The 19,824-nt window shown below is 45.4% G+C and overlaps 1 protein-coding gene across 1 annotated transcript in view; it reads left to right on the top strand.

The window, feature by feature from the left end:
• Mark1 (MAP/microtubule affinity-regulating kinase 1) overlaps window positions 1-19,824 on the top strand; it is a gene marked incomplete at its 5' end in the record, with an annotated part of 117,945 nt that overhangs the window by 49,897 nt on the left and 48,224 nt on the right. Inside the window, 2 exon segments of the mRNA XM_005409266.2 lie at window positions 11,915-12,118; window positions 13,484-13,537. Coding sequence (XP_005409323.1) covers window positions 11,915-12,118; window positions 13,484-13,537 — 258 coding nt within the window.

The raw sequence follows: 19,824 nt of genomic DNA, 5'->3' as shown, positions 1-19,824 counted from the left end.
GCCAGGCCCCGCCACGCCGGGCGCTCCCGTCCTCCACGCGCCGGAGGGTTCGCGGCCTGGCCGGTGCCGGGCGCCCCTCTCGGGCATTCTCCTGCCCCTGTCTCGGCCCCTGCCTGTGTCCCTGACTGTGTCTGCGTCTCTTTCTCTCTCTGCCTTCCTCCCTCTCCCCTCTCTGTCTCTCTCCTGTGTCTCCCCCACCTCTCTCCTTGTCTGCCTCGCCCCCCCTCCCTGAAGTTGAGCGTCTGGATTCCGAGTGTCGCAGAGCCCGAGCCGCGGCCCGCACCCCTCCACCCGTCTCCCGCCCCTCCCCAATGTGGGCTCCCGCGAGGGGCACAGCCGTGACTGTCGGTGGGCATGGGACCTTGTGTGAGCGCCTGTCGCCAGCCCGGAAATTCGTGCGTCTTTGGAGACGACCGTTTTCTCTTTCACCGGGCAGTGACCGCGCGGAATGGCTATGAAGTGACATTCCTGCTAGCAGGATGTCAGATGTTGTATTTCCGAAACTTACACTAAGATGTTTAATGTGGTCGCACTTTTTAACTTTATGTCCGATAGGACAAAGAGTGTTATGCATTTAACTCTTTCCCTGGTGACTAGGGAGGGCTGAAGCATCGGAAAGTGTGTGCCTGCGCACACCCTTCAGGGAGCGGGTGCCTTGGACGCCCAGCCTTGCTTTCTGTCTCGGCTTCTGCCGCCGCTGACGCTGACCGCCCTCCGTGCTCCAGTGCGCCGCACTGATCCGCCGGGCAAAAGCAGCTCCTCACTGTGTTTTTCCGCAGTTCGGGTAACTTTTTACGCGATCGGGTTTGTTCAGACAGCCTCTCTTTCCGTGAGCCCTCTGTTTATGGCTTTTATGCATTTTCGTGGAGGATTTTCCCTAATGTTTACTGTCAGTATTCCTGTGTAGATACCACTTTCAAACAGCACTTGGCCGTATTTCCAAAATTCATTTGGTAATACATGACTCTTAAATGGCGAGTGTAGTCTTTTACATTTATTTCAGCCATGTTCTGTGATTTCTGTTTATCTCCTATGCCTTTTTTATTCTTGAGCCTGCTCGGTTCTTTTTGCCTTTTGTGTTTTGGGTGATTTTCCTTGTTTGCGTTTCTTTCCTTCTATTAATTTGGAATTTGCATATTCAATTTCTGTACTCGTATTGGAGACCCTTAAGTTTCAGTATGCATTTTGAACTTTAAAGGTAACAGTTTTGATGTTACCCTGAAGTGAGAATATTTACAGAGTACTGCTTTCGTCAGACATTGTTTCCAGGCTCTGGGGACAACCCTGAGAGAGAAATCTCCCAAAAATAAGTGACAGAAACCCAAAGCGATGAACGGTAGAAGTGTGTGTGAGCTGATTTTTAAATGAGGTTTCTGGAGAGTCACATAGCAGTTCTGTTTAGATGGGTTGGGCAGAACTTGGGCAGAACTTGAATTCGGAGAACGTGAGGCCAGCCTAGGAATAAGGGAAAGGGGAAGTCACAGGATAAAGCTTTTGCTGGAGACAAGGAGAAGACTATGCAAACCATTATTTGCTTCAGGAGGAAATTTTTTAAATTAAAAAATATTTTATCATATGGTCCAGCAATTCCATGCCTTAATATTTAGCCAAGAGAAACGAACATGTATGTTCACACAAATGTAAAACCGAAAATGTATGTCATCTGAACTGCTCGTGGAAGCTTGATGCATAATGCTAAACAGCTAGCAGGGTGAGAGATGCATCTCAGTGATAGAGCCCTCGCCTGGCATGCTCAGGGCCCTGGGTTCAATCCCCAGAGCTGGGGTAGGGGCAGCAAAAAGAAGAGCCCAGCTGGTAGAACAGACAAATTCTGATGCTTCCACACAATGGAATACTACTCTGTAGTACAAAGCAGGCTTACGGTCACCCTGCTAGGTGAGACAAGCCAGTTACAAAATGCGGTCTTCGGGGTCATCTACGCTTACATTCCAGGAAACGCAAAATTGTCGTGGCGGTCAGGTCCACGAGAGGTGGCAGTGACAGCAAAGGGACACAGAACGTTTTGGGTCTAGGAAACATTTTCCGTGGTAATTGTGGTTCTTCCTGCCTGTGTATATTTGCCACCTTTCGTCTGGCCGTGTATTTAAACTTGGTGGTTTCTGTTGTGTGGTTGTCACGCCACCACGAAACTGATGAAAGGATGTTTGATAGAAGCATCGTAACTTGCCGGGGGTACAGCTCAGCGGCACAGCACCTGCCGGCCAAGCGCATGGTCCTGACTTTGATTTCCGGTACCAAAAAATAATTTTTTAAAATAAAATGAAAAGAAGCATCATAGTATGCCAGTTGGCTACCAGTGACTGTAAACTCAGAGTACTTTTGAACTGGAAGCTTGATTGCACTACAGTAGGAGGATGATAAAGGAGGTGGCCGCAGTTGTACCGGAAGGTTTTAGGTCTGTGTAAAAGAAAGCGCTGAACTGAGAGAACGAAGCGGGGCTCATACCCCTTCCGTCTCAGTAAACATCGTTTCCAGCTGTGGGAAAGTTTTCACGCTCGTGAAGCTGCTACTGTGAGTGACCCCACGCACCCCTGCACCGTGTGAAGTGCAGATTCACCTTGAAGTGCCACACGGGGAAAGCGGAAGCCTTGTTGTGTGACAGGATGCGTAGGATCATTTCCTTTTCTGTGCCGTGTGTCCTTTGTTCTTTGCTCCTGCCTGGGGTACAGTCTGTGGTGTCTGCTGTTGTCATGGGGTCCCCAGCTCTCTCCTGCATGCCTTTTCCCAGTCTTATTTCAGCCTATCTTAGTCTTCATACTGAAAGCGGATCTCTTAGAGACGGCATATGGTGGGCTGTTTTATTGAAAATTCATTTCCCTCTACGTGCATTAAATATAATTTTTGAAGTGGTTGTCTACATGTCTGAAATTTTGCTCTTTTGAATCTCTTTTGTTCTCTTGTTATCTCTGGTATCCTTTGTCTACTTCCTTTTTTGCCTGCTTTTGAGTTAATCAGACATTTTCTTTGTGTCCAACTTTAAATCCTCTCTTGGCTTCTTCCTTACACTTTGCATTTTTTTCAGAACCCTAGAGATTGCACAGTGCCTACGTATCTGGTTATAGTCTCCCTAGAGGTAATACTGAATCTTGTGATTCCTGACCTTTGCTTTCACATACACTTACTTACAGGCCGTAATTGCACCACATGGTGTTATAGTGTTTAGCTTTTAAGGGTCATCAGTCTTTTAAAGAGGCTGAGAGATGAGATGTGTGCTCTTTTATATTCACCCACATGCCCTCCTTCCGGAGTCCTGGACTCCTTTGCACAGATGCAGTTTACCCTGTTTGGTCACTTTCTTTATCGTCTCTTAGAGTGCTTGTCCACTGGCAACAGATTCTTTGCATTCTTGTTCATCTAAACATGTCATTGTTTGCCTTGTTCGAATACTTTACCACTGGGTAAAGAACTTCGGGGTTGCACTTGTTATTCCAAATTTCAGACTCAGCCCCTGGGTGCTGGGCAGCAGCTGAGCACCCTGTGATTTCCGTAGATGTCTGGCTCCTCCTTTTGACCTGTTTCTGGGAGGTTCTCTTGCTCAGACTCACACTCAGCAGAGGAGCTGTAGTTGATTCAAAGCTTTCCCAGTTCTCTGTGACGTCGTTTCTGCCAAGGTTTTCTCTAGCTTTGCTGACACTTCGTTGGCCTTCACCCTTAGACTCCTTCAGCCAGTTGCACTGTCGTTTACTTCCCCAGTTTAACTTCCCTGCTGTGAAGTGGACTGGGGTTTGTCCACAGGCAGAAACTGTAAAAAATGGAGTGTCACTTGGTGACATTCCCCTTCTTAAGCCCTCACCTTCCCTCTGGGTTTGGTCTGCTCTTTGTGGCTCCTCAGGGCCTTCACGTACAGTCCGTAGTACCCTGTCTAGGAGTATATTCTACCTGGTGGCAGCTTTAGTCAGATGCAGGCAGTTCGTCCGTGACTGGAAGCGGCTCTTTACAAAAACGACTTTGGGAAACGAGTGTTCAGTGGTTGCGCTTAGGCTGCCAGGCCCTGCAGTGGCGCTGGTAGGCTTTGACCCCAGAGCAGCCGATGTGCAGAAGCACACCTGGCTACATGCCTGGGACGGGGTGGCAGCCGGCCTGCGGCCTCACACTGCATGGTTGCATTTCTCAGGAGCGTTTGAATCGTCAGTCCCGAGCAGGCTCCGTGGCTTTCCCGAAACCTCACAATTTACTTTTGACTTTAGAGTCTCTTTCAGGCATGGCAGGCAGGTGCTGCGTCCCCACCCGCAGCCCAGCCCGAGTGACCTTAGTACACAGATGCTGCCACCTCACCTCGTGTTGTTGGTGTCCGGCACTGTCAGAGAGGACAGTGAGCCGTGTCCCCTCACGGGAGGGTCACTTGGGGAAGGCTTGCTTTCTTGGGTTAGTATCTCTTTGGGGCACTATCACCTTCTCAGGGTGCCAGAGCTGTCTCACTCTGCAAAGCAGTGGGCTTCCTTGTCCCCGGGATGCCCCCGCGTGTTCCTCCTTTGGCAAGGAGTGGCTGCAGCCTGAATCTCCTCCCAGGCCTCGCAGGGACCGCTCACTGACGCCCAGCCCCAGTGTGGCCTCACTCCTCTCCTCCAGCACCAGCCCCCAGCACCCCCTGCCCAGGGCTCCTGTATCTCAGGCTAAGAGTGGGTGCTTTATGTTTCACGGTTCACAGCGCCTCATCCTCCCGCTTCCTGCCTGCCGTTTTCTCTGGGTCCTGCAGGGTGGGGGACTGCGCGGTGCGCAGAGGGGGTCAGAGTGAACGCATGCAGACGGAAGAGGACCATCGCCAACCTTTGCACCTGAGACGAAGCGAGCGCATGCGTGCACGCGTGTGCAGCAGCCCGGTTCCCGATGGCTACATCTTGGAAGCAGCTCTGTCCACTGACAGATGAATGGATAAAGACCATTGGAGCACTCCTCTGCCGGAAGGAAGGATAGACGTTAGTCCCTTGTAGGAAAATGGAGGCACTTTGAGACAGTAGTGTTAAATCACATAAATCGGATGCATAACTTAAATATCGCATGGTTTCTCTTACATGAGAAACCCCAAGTATAAATAAACAGGAAAATAGAAGACAGATAGGGGCTGGGGATTTAGCTCAGTGGCACAGTGCCTGCCTGGCAAGCGCAAGGTCATGAGTTCGGTTCCTGGTGCTGGAAGAAAAAACACACAAAAGAAAATAGACAGATAATAGGAAGGCGGGAGCTAGATTTTCCTCATGGGGGAAGGGGATCAAGAGCTGGAGGGCGGGGCAGGCAGGGAAAGTAAGACCAGTGCCGTGTACAGGCAGCACCTCCCCACGAGGATGTGGCCACCATGTCCTGCAGACACGCACTACGGAAAATAAAAGCTGAGCAGAAAGAAGATGCAGCGGGCTGCTTGGGGGCGGCTGCCTGTGAGAAGCCTTGCGGTGAGCCACGAGGGCACAGACTCCGCAGCTGGCTCCTTCGATGAAGATGGGGGCGTGGCCCTTCACTGTCCGGCATGGCAGCAACTGCTGGCAGTGAAAAGAACACGAGGAAGGGAACCATCGCCAAGCTAGAAGGCCGTGTGTGGAGGAAAGTGTCCCTTGCCTAGAAAAACTAAGTCTGATCTCTCCTAGGGGAGGTTGGAGCTGGCAGTTAGGACTGGGGCCCGAGTTTGTGGCATTTCCATTTGATCTGAATGCGGTGAGCAGAGCTCACTGGGCGAGCTCGGGTCCTGGTGCCTGGCTTGTATGCTTTTCTTTGATTTTGTAAACTTTTTTGAAGGTTTAGTTGCCCCACACGTCAGGCTACTTTCAGACATTAAAAACACATTCGGGATAGGACAGCCCCGGAATGAGCCTCAGGCAGAATGAAACACTGAGCGGAGCTTGCTTTTCTCTTGCGTCAGTGGGATAGTTCATCCTATTCTTAGAGAACATTTTTGGAAAACAGGACCACTGTCTCTGTCCCCACAGAATTCAAGCTCTGTGGCCGGCTCTGCGGTATCCACACAAGAAATGCCAATTTGTTTCCATCGATGTTTTGCTGTACTTCCAGAGTGGCTATCTCGGGCATGTGTGCTATTTGAAGTTGGTAACGGGTGAGCAGATCACAATCCCAGGTGCTGCAGGCTTAGGACAGCAGCCACAAGGTTAACAGCCTCTGTCTTTCACATCCCCCGCTCTGACATCGGATCTGAGCGCCCCATCAAAAACCTGCTTGAGCGCTTGCTAGAGATTCCTGTCAGGTGCAGGGCCTGGCTGGGCCTTGTGAAGATCCCAGGCCAGAAGAACCAAAAGCGGCATTCCCTGATCGGGTCAGGTGAGATGCACAAGCCCTGAACTTCAGGGCTGAGGTCTCCAAGAGTCACGGGTCGTGCCCAGGTGCCCAGCCTTGCCCACCTTGGCCTCCTGCCTCGGTACTGCTTAGCATCAGTAGCAGCCTTAGCAGCTCTGCAGCATTAGGTCGAGCAGCTTGAGGTTTATTTTTGGTTTTGGCTTTTTTATCCATTGCACAGAAGATGGAGGTGTAAACACATGGAACAGAACTCACTCGGGTCCACCAGGCGCAAGGAGCTGAGCCTCACGAGCTGGTGGATGGTTTTGGGTTTAGAGAGTCATGGTGCTATTCCAGAAGATGAGTGTGTTTGAATAAATGTAGATTTTTGTACACGAAAAAATGAGTAGATGTAGGTTGTTGTGTACAAAAAAGTAAAACATCCCCTGAAAATAAACTCTAGTTTGTCTTTTGGAGCAAAAATGAATACAAGCCTGTGTCTTACTTTGGAGGAAATACAGTAGATAGTGAAATGGAGATGTGGCTTGTCTTTCACAGACTTTTTGCTCCCTTGTCTGTGGTTTCTTAGTTGATGTGTTCATGAGTTCACTTTCTTGTGTTTTACCTATGTGGTAGCAGAGCTGCACCTTCTTTGGTCTCTTAGGTATGGCTTAGTGTGGTCAAATATGCAGGGATTTACGGTGGTGCCTCGGTTCTCAAACACTTTTGTGGACAGTTTGGTTGGTAGACAGAACCGCTCAGCAAAATTGTGGTTCCATTCTCCAACTCTGCTTCAGGTGACAAACAGCACTGTGTCCATCTTTTCCAGAACCATGGAATGAATTCAGTCATGAGCCAGGTACCACTGCCTGTCTGTACCCGGAGTCTGTTTGAATGCCAGTAGTATAAATTTATAGTTCTCCCCTTTTGGACAGTGGTGTCTATAATATGTAAGCCTTTGAAATGGACGCCCAGCTAAATTTAATACCTGCTTCTGCACTCTCCTCCAGAACTGAGCAAGTGTGTGGTACTGCAGTGTCTGTCACCGCCCTCTGCCCAAGCACTCCTCCTCATGTGTCTGGTTCCTTGTCATCTTTCGGTCCCTCACTGTCACCTCTCCGTCCCTTTTGTCTATGTGGGCTAAAGTCCAGCACCTTCTCTCCCCCTGCTCTGTCCCAGTATCTGGCTTTATTTACTATAAAGTGTAAGGATGTTATTTCGGTGACTTGCGCATTGTCTTTTTTCACTAGAAAATAAGTTTCTCCCAGAACTTCTCTCAGCTGCTTACAAACTTACAAGTTTGTTTTCTGCTTGCGATGGTCTGATTTGTTTCCGTTGCTTGCAGACAGGAAACCTGACTGACACAGAAGCAGGATCCAGGAGTGGTTGTATGAGACAGGCACAGGGGAAATGGGCTGTGATTTGACTCACAAGGTGGTTTTATTGTTGTTTGTTTCTTAATGCATGAGCAGTCTCAATTAACCAACACTTACGAAGTGCATACAGTGTACTGATCTAAGCCTCTGTACCTCAATTGCTTCGTCTAATCCTCAGAATGGAAGTGCCGAGATAGGCTTTATTATTAACGCTGTCGTACAGATCAGGAAAGGGCCGCATACAAGCTAAAGATGCCCAAGGCTGCATAGCTAGTTGGGCTTACAGGCAGGAGGGATTCTGCCCGTGCTTGGGAACTGCGGGCTGGTGACCCTTGGGCAGCAGTGCTGGAGAGCTACTGGACTTGCCTGTGACATTGGTGCTGCGGCTTGGTGCAGGCCGCGGGCAGGCGCCCATGCAGAGAGCACCCAGGAGGCCGCGCTGCTGAGGAGAGTGATCGGCCGGGAAGAACGACAGGATTTAAATCTGTTATTCTCAGCTAGAGGTGGAAACTAAACTCAAAAGAGAGGCTGTAATTAAGCCAACATAATTGCTTGCATCTGACAGCCTTCCTGCTGCAGGTGTTCTAAATTATATTCACTGTGGAATCTAGCGCAAGCTGAATGTGAGCTCTGCCAGGTTCCCCGTCTGAGGGGTAAGCTGTGGGTCAGGAAGGCGTGAGCCCCGCTCTCCCAGGTGCTCCTCGGCCTCTTTCACGAGGGCTCTTCAAGGATGCTGTGCAACCTTAAGTAAAGATACAATTTTTTTGACATTTTTCTTTTGATGAATGTCTTACAATCTGAACTATAGAGTTTAAAATACTATGTATGGCAGTGGGTACTGGGGAAACCCAGGGCCTTTGTGCTACAGCCCCATCCCTCTCCCAGCTATTTTTTTTATCTTGAGACAGGATCTTACTAAGTCATTAAGTTGCCCAGGCTAGATTTGAACTTGTGATCCTCCAGCCTCAGCCTCCCAGAGTGCTAGGATTACAGTTGTATTGCCTGTGTCTCTTGGGAATTTGCTCCTGGCATTTTTCTCTGGCTTCCTTCATTCTCTGGGTCAGAAGCTTAGCATGTTCTGCAGCCTCTTCCTTGTTAGTATGCTACTTCTTCAGAGCAGTACAGCATTTGTGTGGAAGGACACACAAGTAGCAAGACCCTGCATCTTGGGTGCGTTGGTCTTGCATTTCTTGCCTTCCTTGTTAAAGGGCTTTCTGACAACAAAACACCCTCTTCTTTGGAGAGACAGAAGTTTTCAGGTTCTAGCAAAGGAATATCCCTTTCTCCTCTCCTTTTTCCTTTTTACTGTAACCAAATTGAGAATGTTCAGATTGGCGTCCACAATGCAATCCCGAACAGATTCGTGCTTTCTCTCCCCAGTTCTCCTGGCCCGTAACGGGGGTGCTCCTCGCTCAGTCGCAGGCACCCTGGGCTGTGAGTCAAGGACCCTGCCGCTGCGCCGCAGGGAAGCCTTGTCTGTAGTGCCTGTCACTCATTCGGACCACATAACCCTTCTGGTCTTCACGCAGAGTGTCAGCAGCAGCTTCTGTGGTCATAGACTTCTGGTAGAAAGTATGATGTTCACGTTCATCCACTTCAGTGAGTTTCCAACAGCCCGTGGCTAGGAATGAGACGTTCCGCTTCCCCTTGAAGCTACTGATTGCCCTCCAGGCACCATGAAAGAGAAGCCCAACTTCCACTCAGCCCAGGTCACATGGTGCTTTTTGGTCACGGCTTGATTTGAAGAGAGCAGGTGGGAACACAGCAGGCCTCTTGAACACTTGCATAGGGCTCTCATGCTGTTACTTTCAGCTCATCCTTTTTTGTTGTTGTTGTTTTTTTGACACAAGGTCTCACTGTGCAGTTCAGGCTGGCCTTGAGCTCACTTTGTAGCCCAGGCTGGTCTTGAACTTGTAACAATCCTCCTGCCTCGGCCTCCTGAGTGCTGGGGTTACAGATGTGCGCCACCATGCCTGGCAACACTTTCAGCTCATTCTGCTGGCCAGAGAAAATCACGTGACAGCCTGAAGAGTGGGCCCACCCTGAGGGCAAAGGCATGGGAAAGCGCTGTGGCGAAGGGTGCAGGTTTGGAGCTACAGGGCAGCCTGCCACGTTTGGTTTGAGGTCAGAGAACAGTGGGCAGCTAGCATCAGAAGCTGGGTAGTTCTCTAACTCATCCTGCTCCTGCACACATCCCAGACTCCTTCCCCAAGGAAGCAAGGGCTCCTTCCACACGGCGCCAGGAGTCGCCAGACTCCATCCATTTAGCTCATTGGCACTGAGTACCCTTTTTGTGCATAGCATTTTATTGGGTTATGGGGCTTTTAGGAGCTTTAGATCTACAGCACAGCTGACCATGGACAAATATTTAGAAGATGGTGTGATGGTTCTAATAGTAAAAGTGCTTACGGGATATTAAGGTTGCGGTAGCAGAAAGGAGCAATCGATTGTGCTTCGTGAGAAGACATAGAAACCTTTGTGAGGGAGGAGAGAGTCCTATTAAATCCCGAAGGGTGGGCAAGTCAGCATCTCTGCAGAAAAGATTCGAAGTCCTATTTGTGGGAAATACTATAGCCACAGCGAGTGCAATTAGACGTCTCGTTTGTGCCCAGAGATATCTGAGCCCTGAGTAACTTTGCACTTTCTTCCTTCCGTTATCCATTGCAATTGTTCTCAGACTTTGGAATGCTCCAGCCTCACCTGGCGGCTTGGGAAGCACACTGTACCCTTCCCCAGGGCTTCTCCTAATTGGTCTGCAGCAGACCGGACTGAGAGCTCCTCTTGCTGACGAGTTCCCGGCTGACACTGGTGATGCAGGTCCAGAGATAATGCGCTGAGAACTATTGATCTGTTCCTCTTCCCTGTGTACTGCACACAGAGTGTGCGGAGCGTATAAAGAGAAGTGTTCCCGCCCCCACATTGCTATGGTAGAACGCAGGGCCAGGCAAGTAAACGTGTGCTGCTGGGACGTGGAAAGGGGCCACGCTACCTGGAGCAGGACTGGCTCCGAGAACGGGCAGCCACCCCAGAAAACCCTCCATCCTGAGCTGAATTAAAACCAAAAATTTATCGTAAAGAATTAGAAAGTAGCAACAAATAGAAAAGTGAGCATGAACCGTGCTTGGATGAGGTTGGTAAACAGGCTGATCTTTCAAGTTGCTTTTAAGAAATTTGTGATCAAGATATTTTAGGCAGGCTTTCGCTCCTATAGGTTAGGACAACACGGATGTGAATTAGTTAGCTGATGAATAAAAGATAGCCTTTCCTTTGCTAATTGGTTCTACTCATCTTTAGCTGTTTTTATGAAGCTAGAGAATGATGTTGTTTGTTATGTGTGATTCTGTTTTTTTTTTTTTTTATATACAAAAAGTTCAAGAGATTTTACAGAAGAGGCAGGAACATGAGAACTGGAGAGACAGAGTCAGTGACACAGCTCAACCTGAGCTCGAGCCCGGATGCTGAGTGCACCCGTGAACAGGAAGCTGCTCGTTGCGCACACACAGCTCGTGTGAGGTTGAGACAGTGGCATCTTTGCCTCAAGCGTGGCACTAGGCAGGAATGGAGTAGATTTGGGGCTGTGCATCTGGGCAGGGCTATGGTCTGCCTGGTGGGGAGTTGGTGAGAACTGACCACAGGGACCCCAGAAGCAGGCACCTGATTGGTCAGTTGGTCAAGTTCTATGCCCAGCAGACGCAGCGCGTGTAGAGTACTAGCCCAGCTGGTTGGCTGATTTCTAGAGGTGCGAGGCTGCCTTGGCCAGAAAGACTTCCTGTCCTTCTCATGATCAGTCCTGGACTGTGCAGCCCCTCGCGTACAGGGATAGCACCCTTTACAGGAACAACAGAACATCGGACTACCTACTCATTTCCTTTTCAAAATCAAAGCGTATGGTACCTCAGTTCACAAACTCAGTTCTGTCCATGATTCGGGTCCCCAGCTGAACCGTGCAAGAACCAAATCAAATTTCTCCATAAGCTCAAGATGAAACCTAGCCATTGAATTTGATTCGGTTCTCGTGCAACTCGTTTTGCAACCAGAATTGTGGGAAGAATCAAGTTCGTGAACCGAGGTACCACTGTACCTAAGCTACGGAAAACATTTCAGTTTAAATGACTGTTCCTTGCGGTAAAGGTAGTTGAAGTCAAGAAGACATTATAAATGGAATGCTTAAACTTTAATATGGCATAGGGCAATTAATTTTCATTGAAGATGCACTGTTGGTGGAAATTATTAGTCTTTTAAATTGTCTTTTTATAGTGTAATTTAATTAATAATGAAATATGTAATTCTTTCCTTAGCATACATCTGTGGATGAGTATACTGAGCCCCACATCCCGCCTACCAAGTCAAGCAGCAGACAGAACATCCCCCGGTGCAGAAACTCCATTACGTCGGCAACAGATGAGCAGCCTCACATTGGAAATTACCGCTTACAGAAAACGATAGGGAAGGGGAATTTTGCCAAGGTGAAATTGGCAAGACATGTGCTAACTGGCAGAGAGGTAAGTTTCCATGGTCCCTCCCGCCTGGGCCTCTGCACGTCTTGTGAGGAGGTGTTTTTTTATAGTAGATGGTGGGGAGTAAGCAACAGGTGCGGCACAGACCGCGCTGGGACGTGAGTGACTGCAGCGCCCAGGAGGGTCTATTTCATGGCATTCAAGTTGGCCTTTTCCATTTAGGAGGGGATCGTCTGGACATACTAGTGTCCCTTAAACATGAGCTTTCCCCAGGCTTCTGTGTTACTGTTTGGTTTCTGTGAACATTTCTTCTCACCTTGTTACTCTCTCAAGAACAAGTTTAGGATAAGTCCTTGTTTATTAATGAATAAGGTAAATTATATACAGAAAGGCAGAAAAACCACAATTTTTAATCTATTTAGCAACACATTGCTATACAGGTAGTTTCCTCAGGTGGTACGAGAACTGGATTCTAAAATCCTATGTGTTTTAAATAATCCATATTTATATGGTAAAAATGTGCATAATTGCATTTACATGCACAGTGGAACCTCAGTTCACATTTGTCTGTGAACAGTTAGATTCACAAACAGAAGCATCTTGCCGAGTTGGTTTTTGTTCGTGAACTCCGCAGGGGATGACGAGCATGACCGCAGCCGTCCTTCCCACACAAACAGGAATTTGGCCCTCTTTTCTGGAATCATGGAGTGGTTTAAGCTCTTCAACCGGGGTGCCACTAAACATGCGTTGTATATTCATGTCCATAGGTTGGAGCTAAAGATTTTATTTAGATAAATACTCCGTGTTTTGCATTATTTAATATTTACTGGACCTGATTAGGATATTATTTTTAAAATCGCAACCATAAAATGCTTTTTTACTAAGTATTCTCTTTGCTGTCTACATAATGTTATTTTCATCTCTGGTTGATTTCGTCCCTTCTGTCCATTCTGACTTTAGGAGCTGTTCAGACACAGCTACCCTAGGCAGAACCTTTGACGATGTACTCCATTCATCAGTTTGCAGTAAGGAAGCTTGGGTATCCAGCTGCTCTCCCCATGTAGTCATTGGTTTATTAATATAATTTTTAAGTAATTGAATGTTTGTAAGCCGCTCTCCCCTATGTTTGTTACTTATCAAGATCATGAGTAAAGAAATTAAATTACAGGGTGATTTTTATATTATAAAGGGAAAGGCTTTTTTTCATTGGGGATCAAATAGGTTGAGGATAGGCCAATGGACTCTACTCCAAGGCTGCCAGATTATCAAAACTTTATCATCCAATTATGTAAATGCTCACTTAGGATTAAATTGAATGTAATTAGGAATGAAACAAAAGATTTTTCTTTCTAAGTTTTTATTCGTTGAAATATATAGCCTCAAATATAGTTTAATGATTCTGTTTTTTAGGTTGCCGTGAAAATAATAGACAAAACTCAGCTAAATCCTACCAGTCTACAAAAGGTATTTGATTAATTTCATAAGTAATTAGAATGTATTTATTATTAATATGTAATTTTATAGTAAATCAATCATATGAAACTTTTCCATAGGTATAGTAATGCATTTCATCAGTATATGGATTTAGGCATGATATGAAACACAGTGTTTATGACTCATCAGATAGTTGCTTGAAAAATATCTATTGTGGGTTGATTTTCTCTTACCTGAAATGCTTGGGAGCAGAAGTGTTTCAGATTTCAGAGGTTATTTTAGAGTTTAGAACATTTGCGTAGACTTTATTGGAATGTATGCACCATACGAAAGGAGTTTGTCTTTTTTAATTAAGCAGAATAAATCTTTGTGTCAAATATTTTGAAGTAGTCAGGATTCTTCTTAGTGAAAAATCGAGTTTTGAATGAATACTATCTGTAGGTGGGTTTTCTTTCATTGCTTCTCTTGGCTTCTGTTCCTTCATAAGAGTTCATCTGTTGATAATTCACTGTAAAAGTCAAGAATGTTTCTTCCAAGAGCAGAAATATAAAACAGCAGAAAAGGAAGTTAGACTTGGATGTCACAGGAAACAGAAGCTTTCTACTTCATTAATTGTTTCAATGGGAAAATGTTCTCAGGTCCACATTTTAGTACCTTAAAAATGAAGCAAGTATTTTAGTGTTTAGGCCATATATGCTAAGTTTGTATATGGTGAGATATACATTAGGATTTTAAAGAATAAAATAGGATCAGAGTCACATATGTAAATGTGACATAAAGGACCAGATTTCTAAACTGAGAGATCTCATAAGAAAATTTTAGTATGGTGTGTTTAACTACATCTGCCATAATTCTAACATTAGATTAAAAATTTGGGTTGGTGATATCAAAACTTTTTTTTACTTGGCTCAGTGCTGGGTAACTCGGTGTATTTTTGTACATTTCTCTTTAGAGATCTTTGTATTTTCTTGAGATTTTTTTTTTTAATTTGACAACCAACATAACTTTTCCTGGCCCTGGTATTTCTGCTCGGTGCGAACATGGAAGGTTTGTTGGATTCTTCTTTTCTGTGAATGTGAGATAACATATTATGGTCTCTTCCAGAGAAAGGCTGGTCTAGGGCCAGTCTTTCAGCTAACTGGGGTACATTTGTGTGAGTAACAAAAAGCCCTCCTCCCCAAACTGCAGAATTAGTCAAAGAGGCCTTTAAAAAAAAAACTGCGCTGAAGCCACCATGGGATAGAATTTTACCCTCCTGCCTGCCGTGAGCCCTTGTGAAAGGCACAATCTGCCTGACTGTACCCGGCTCTGCCCTTGACCCACCTTGGCTTGGTACTTTCCTGGGTTAGGCCACACGGCACATCACTTGGGTAGACAGTGACTTTGAGCAACGTTTAGAATTTCTCACTGGGATCCCAGGAGTGTGACCCCAACCATGTCTCTCACAAGAGGCCAACAGAAGATCGTGTAACCACAGTTTTGCTTCTTGAAAGATGAGAACATGACACCGAGTGTTGCTTTGTTTATCTTAATCGCTAAAACATTTGCCTGTGGATGGTAAATAATTTCTGTTAAAGATGTTGCTAATCTTCGCAGACAAAGTGTGACTTCCAGACAGGCATATAAAGAATGGTGCTCTAACCTGTGACTATAAAAGCAAAGGGAAGCTTGAGTTTCAGTAAATGTAGCCAGTACACTGTGTATGTGGTGTTGTTTTAAAAATAATTTATATTTATGTTCATAGATGTGCTCTCTGTTAAAAGTTTTTTAGGGGAAAAATAGACCAAGGCTTGATGAGTTATTGTGGTAGAACGTTTGACATTCAGGCTTTCGCCTCTGCTCAGGAGAGTCCCAGTCAGTCCTTCTGTTCTCCGTAAAGAGTGGAACAAAGTGAAATCCACATGTTTTTCTAAGCATTGTCAGTTAAGTCTCACAGATTAAAATAGTAAAATATGCCTCAAGTAAAGACAGACGATGATGGGAGATTAAGGGTTCATTTTTATCTCCCTTCAGAAGTTTTGGGTTAAATTTTATTCTGGGTTGATATGTTTAAACTGACCCCACTCTTACTGTCTGTGTATAATAATATAGGAAATACTGCCCTCCTGTACCAACGTCAGTGATAGGTAAAAGAATCTAAATTTGAGATACCAACTGTTTAAAACCACGGAGATGTAAAATTCTTAAAATTCTTAGTTTTGTCTTTGGCATCGCTAAGAATCTTCAACATTATTCTATTCACATAATATGCTCATATATCCATACCACGTATTTTAAATATATAGAATCCAATTGGATGAGTTTTCTTTTTTCCCACTTGGATGCTGTATTTTTTCCTCAATTTTTATCTTTTATTGGAACAAGTTCGCAGTGCATAATGACTGCATTCCCTGTGTGGAGTGCATAGCATGTGCGTAGCACATCTTTCTTTATTTCCCCTCCCCTCCTTTACCCCCTGCAGCTCTCGGTCCCCCTCCCGCTTGAGAAAGATCTGTCTCCCTCCTTCCTGCTTTGCTCTTTATTTATACTTTGGGTTTCTCATATAAAAGAAACCATGTGATATTTAAACTTGTGTGTCTGATTTATTTCACTTTACATTATGGTCTCAGGGTGCATCATTTTCCTGCTAATGACTCAAATTCATTCTTCTTTATGGCAGAGTACTACTCCATTCTATATGAATACATTTTCCTTACCCATTCATTTGTTGATGGACATGCAGGCTGCTTCCCAGATTTAGCTATTGTCAGTTGTGCTGCTGTGACCATGGGTGTGCATGGAGCGCTGTAACGTGATGTCTTTGTTTCAGGAAGATGCCTGGCAGCTGGGTTGAATGGAATGTCTAGTTTTAGTTTTTGGAGAACTATCCAAAATGGTTTCCTTGAGGGTTATACCAGTCTGTACTCCCGCCAGCAGTGAGACAGGTTGCTCAGCGGTGTTGGAGATGGATGCTGTGTTTCCTTGTTCCTTGAAACCTGAGCCCCAGCTCAGATGTTCGTGGCTTTTAGGGAACAGTCCCTGACCTGGCCAAGTCATCCCTGCGGATCTTTTAAGCAAGCTGTGACCTTGAGGGAAAAGAAAAACAACTGCACGGTTTTCTCATAGCTTGTAACTTGCAAGCTTGAGATCCGTTATTTTCTCTGAAATTCTGCTCCCTTTGAACATGGACAGAGTTGCTTCTGCACAGCCAGCGGCTTTATGAGTCTCGGCGTCATCAGTAGCCGCTCAACTCTGGGGACGCTGAGTCCCTGCGCATCCAGCCCTGTGTTTGCGTTTTTAGCATTTCCTGTGCTGCCTTCGCTCCCAGTTCGCACAATGATGCCGCAGCCCAGGAGCGATTCTCTGAGTGGTGCAGCGAGTAATAAGACACAAACGAGACGCCTACAGCTCAGGGTGGCGTTGCTACGGGACATTGGGCATGTGAATCTGTGTTAGATGTGATCTGGCAGAAGCAGGGGTGTAAACACTTTGAACAACTGACCTCTGCAAATTAGATTTTAGTGAACAACTAATCCACTTACTGCTAGTGTCAGTGCCCCAAACCATCTAAACTTCTGTGTTTTCAGATAATGTCCAGAGACTCTCTGGTAAAGTAATTATGCTAGACAGAATATCTACAGAATAATCTCTGTCATGTTGAAAAATATGATCATTTAAGCTAGAGAGCAGCGTGCAATCACAGAAGCCATAGGCGGAATTCAGCATCTCTTAGCAAATACCCCACCTCGTGTATGGAAAACCAGTCACAAAGTCTCTGGCAAGTACTTTCATCAAGGAGAGAACGCAGGCAGCTCTTGGCAATACTGCTGAACGGGCTTGTGTGTTGGATATATGCTGTGGTATCTGTTCCTTCAGGATGCATGCTTCATAGCACATTTGACTTCATGGCTGAGTTGAGCTACTTATGTGCCAAGTATTTCTTCCGTACAGTTCTTGTCACACGTGTGGACTATTTGAAGGAAAAGTTGTGTCCACTCTTACGCAGGTCAATGAAAACCCAAGTGATGAAAGGATTAGTATTTTGTCAGCAGTGATGAAATGCCTGTAGAGTTTTGTTGTTGTTTTTCTTTCATTCACCCTTCCTTCCTCCCTCATTTACTTGTCTATTTGTCTGTTATTGGTATTTTCCAATAATACTGCCACACAAATAAATGGTACCCAATGCCTAGACCCTCACTGCTTTCTTCTCCATGAAATTCAATTCATGGTCAACAGTAAGCCTCTGGTCTTGGTTTGGTTTTGAATAAAATGCTTTCTAGAATTGTCTGCATTTATCTTGCTTCCATCCTGACCGCTGGGCAGTGCTACTGTTGTCTCTCCCCTGGACATCCCAGTTGCCCTCTGACTAGTTTTCTGTGTCTACTTCGCACCCTTCCCAGCGTGCACGCGTTCACACACACAGTTTAACAAGCCACCAAGGATGCAAGATGTATAATACATATGCCATCCCTTTCTTTAAACTTTTAGGAGGCATGCAACCATGGTGGTCTAAAAAAATCACCTCAGAGTCACACTTTTGGAGAAACCATTCCTATCCTCTCGAACAGTGTGAAATCCTCTTGCTCTCTCTAAAGTCAAGCACTCATAATCTAGGATCTATAAATCATCATGGTAGTTTCTGCTTCAGTTTTGTTTTGTCAGTAGTTGTTTTCTGTTTGCTTTTGATGTTTTGTGTTTTGTTTTGATGCCAGTATTGCACCTCCAAGCCTTAAAACCTGTCTTGTACACACTTGGCTTTCATTAGCTGTAAGACGTACACCCATGTCCACATTCTGATAGAAGTTCTCAGGGTTACCATGGAAAAATTTTCTCTTGAGGGAAGTGGAAGAGGCTAGGAATATTTAAGTCACCTGTGAATTTTCGACTGACCATCTGGCTGTTTCACAAGGCATGATCTCACTTGGTTATTTTGAAAATCCTACTTGTGTTTTTTTCCAAATTGCATTTTGTTGATATACTGAAGCAGCCTATTTTTACTGTTTGGATGGAGATTCAAAATGTCTTTTTCATTTAAAAAATGGCTTTCTCATGAGATTTATTGGTTGAATAAAATGTTTCATTTCTAGGGTTTTCTTTAAGAAATAAAGCATTACAGATACCCTTGAAACCCCAGATGCCATTTCTGGGTTCCATTCCTGTCTCTTCCTACCTAGAAACAACTATTATTTGCATTCAGATTTTTCAGAAAAATTTAAATGTGTTTATCTAAACATAAGATACAGCATGTGCTTATTTTTAAGCTACCTGTCTGTCTGCAACTTACATTTCATTTAACAGTGTCTTCTAGTTGCCCTAGTGTCAGTTGCATAGCCTGGTTCATTCACTGCTGCCACGTCCCACGGGGTGATTAGGCCACCATTTAAGCCACTGTCCCTCAGAAGCCCAGCAGATGCATGTTAGGTTGGTCTGAGTTTGAGTCACTCTTTGTGTTCCAAGTTAAGTAACTTCCTTTGCACTGTTGCACACTCTGCAGCAGTGGTGAATACTGTGTGTGCCTTTTCACCCACGTGCAGCAGGGACTTGCTGGTTGGGGAGTGTGCACCCTCAGCCTTACCGGGCACCCTCCAGGTGCTCTTCCCGTGCTTGCCCGTTACTGCTTCAGCCACCTTGGGGACTCACCGTTGCTCCACGTTCTTGCCAGCACTTTATATTTTCAGATTTATTTAATTTTTGCCATCCTATGGGTGTGAAAGTGTATCTAGTTTGGAGTAGAATTTTAATGATTTCTATTTAGAATACCGTCTTTTCAATTATTTGAAAGGCTACCATCTTCTCTCTGAAGTTACTTCATTTCCTATTTCAGTTATATTTACTTAGCACCAACTTGCACTGAAAGTTTACAAGCTCATAGGAGAGGCTCAGTATAGAATTGACATCAGTTTATAAGAAGTAAGGCTCCTAAATAAATCTATCAATGAAGATGAAACTCAGACCTGGCAAAGTTCATTTAAAGAGTATTTCCTTCTGTTTCTTTGAAATGAGTAATTGACTATAAGTTATTAAGTTTAGGAAGTAATAATGAACATTCAATTTACTCTTTTAGCTAGGAATAGTTGAATATATAATTTAACTATATTCAGATCTCTATCTGTATTACTGTTTTATGCAAAAAAGTTGACCTAAGTTTTTATAGTGCCACTATTCATAATTTTACCAGATACTTGATGTCCCAGTCAATGGTTTGAAGTCTTAAAACAGGAGGGACACGGCAAACCTGAAAACTAAGAAGCCACGGGGCTGGGGATTTAGCTCAGCGGCAAAAGCGCCTGCCTGGCAAGCGCAAGGTCGTGAGTTCGGTTCCCGGTACCGGAGAAAAA

Source organism: Chinchilla lanigera, unplaced genomic scaffold (genome assembly GCF_000276665.1).
Source record: "Chinchilla lanigera isolate Chin_1 unplaced genomic scaffold, ChiLan1.0 scaffold00119, whole genome shotgun sequence".
NCBI lineage: Eukaryota > Metazoa > Chordata > Mammalia > Rodentia > Chinchillidae > Chinchilla > Chinchilla lanigera.
This window is presented reverse-complemented; position numbering and strand designations above follow the sequence as displayed.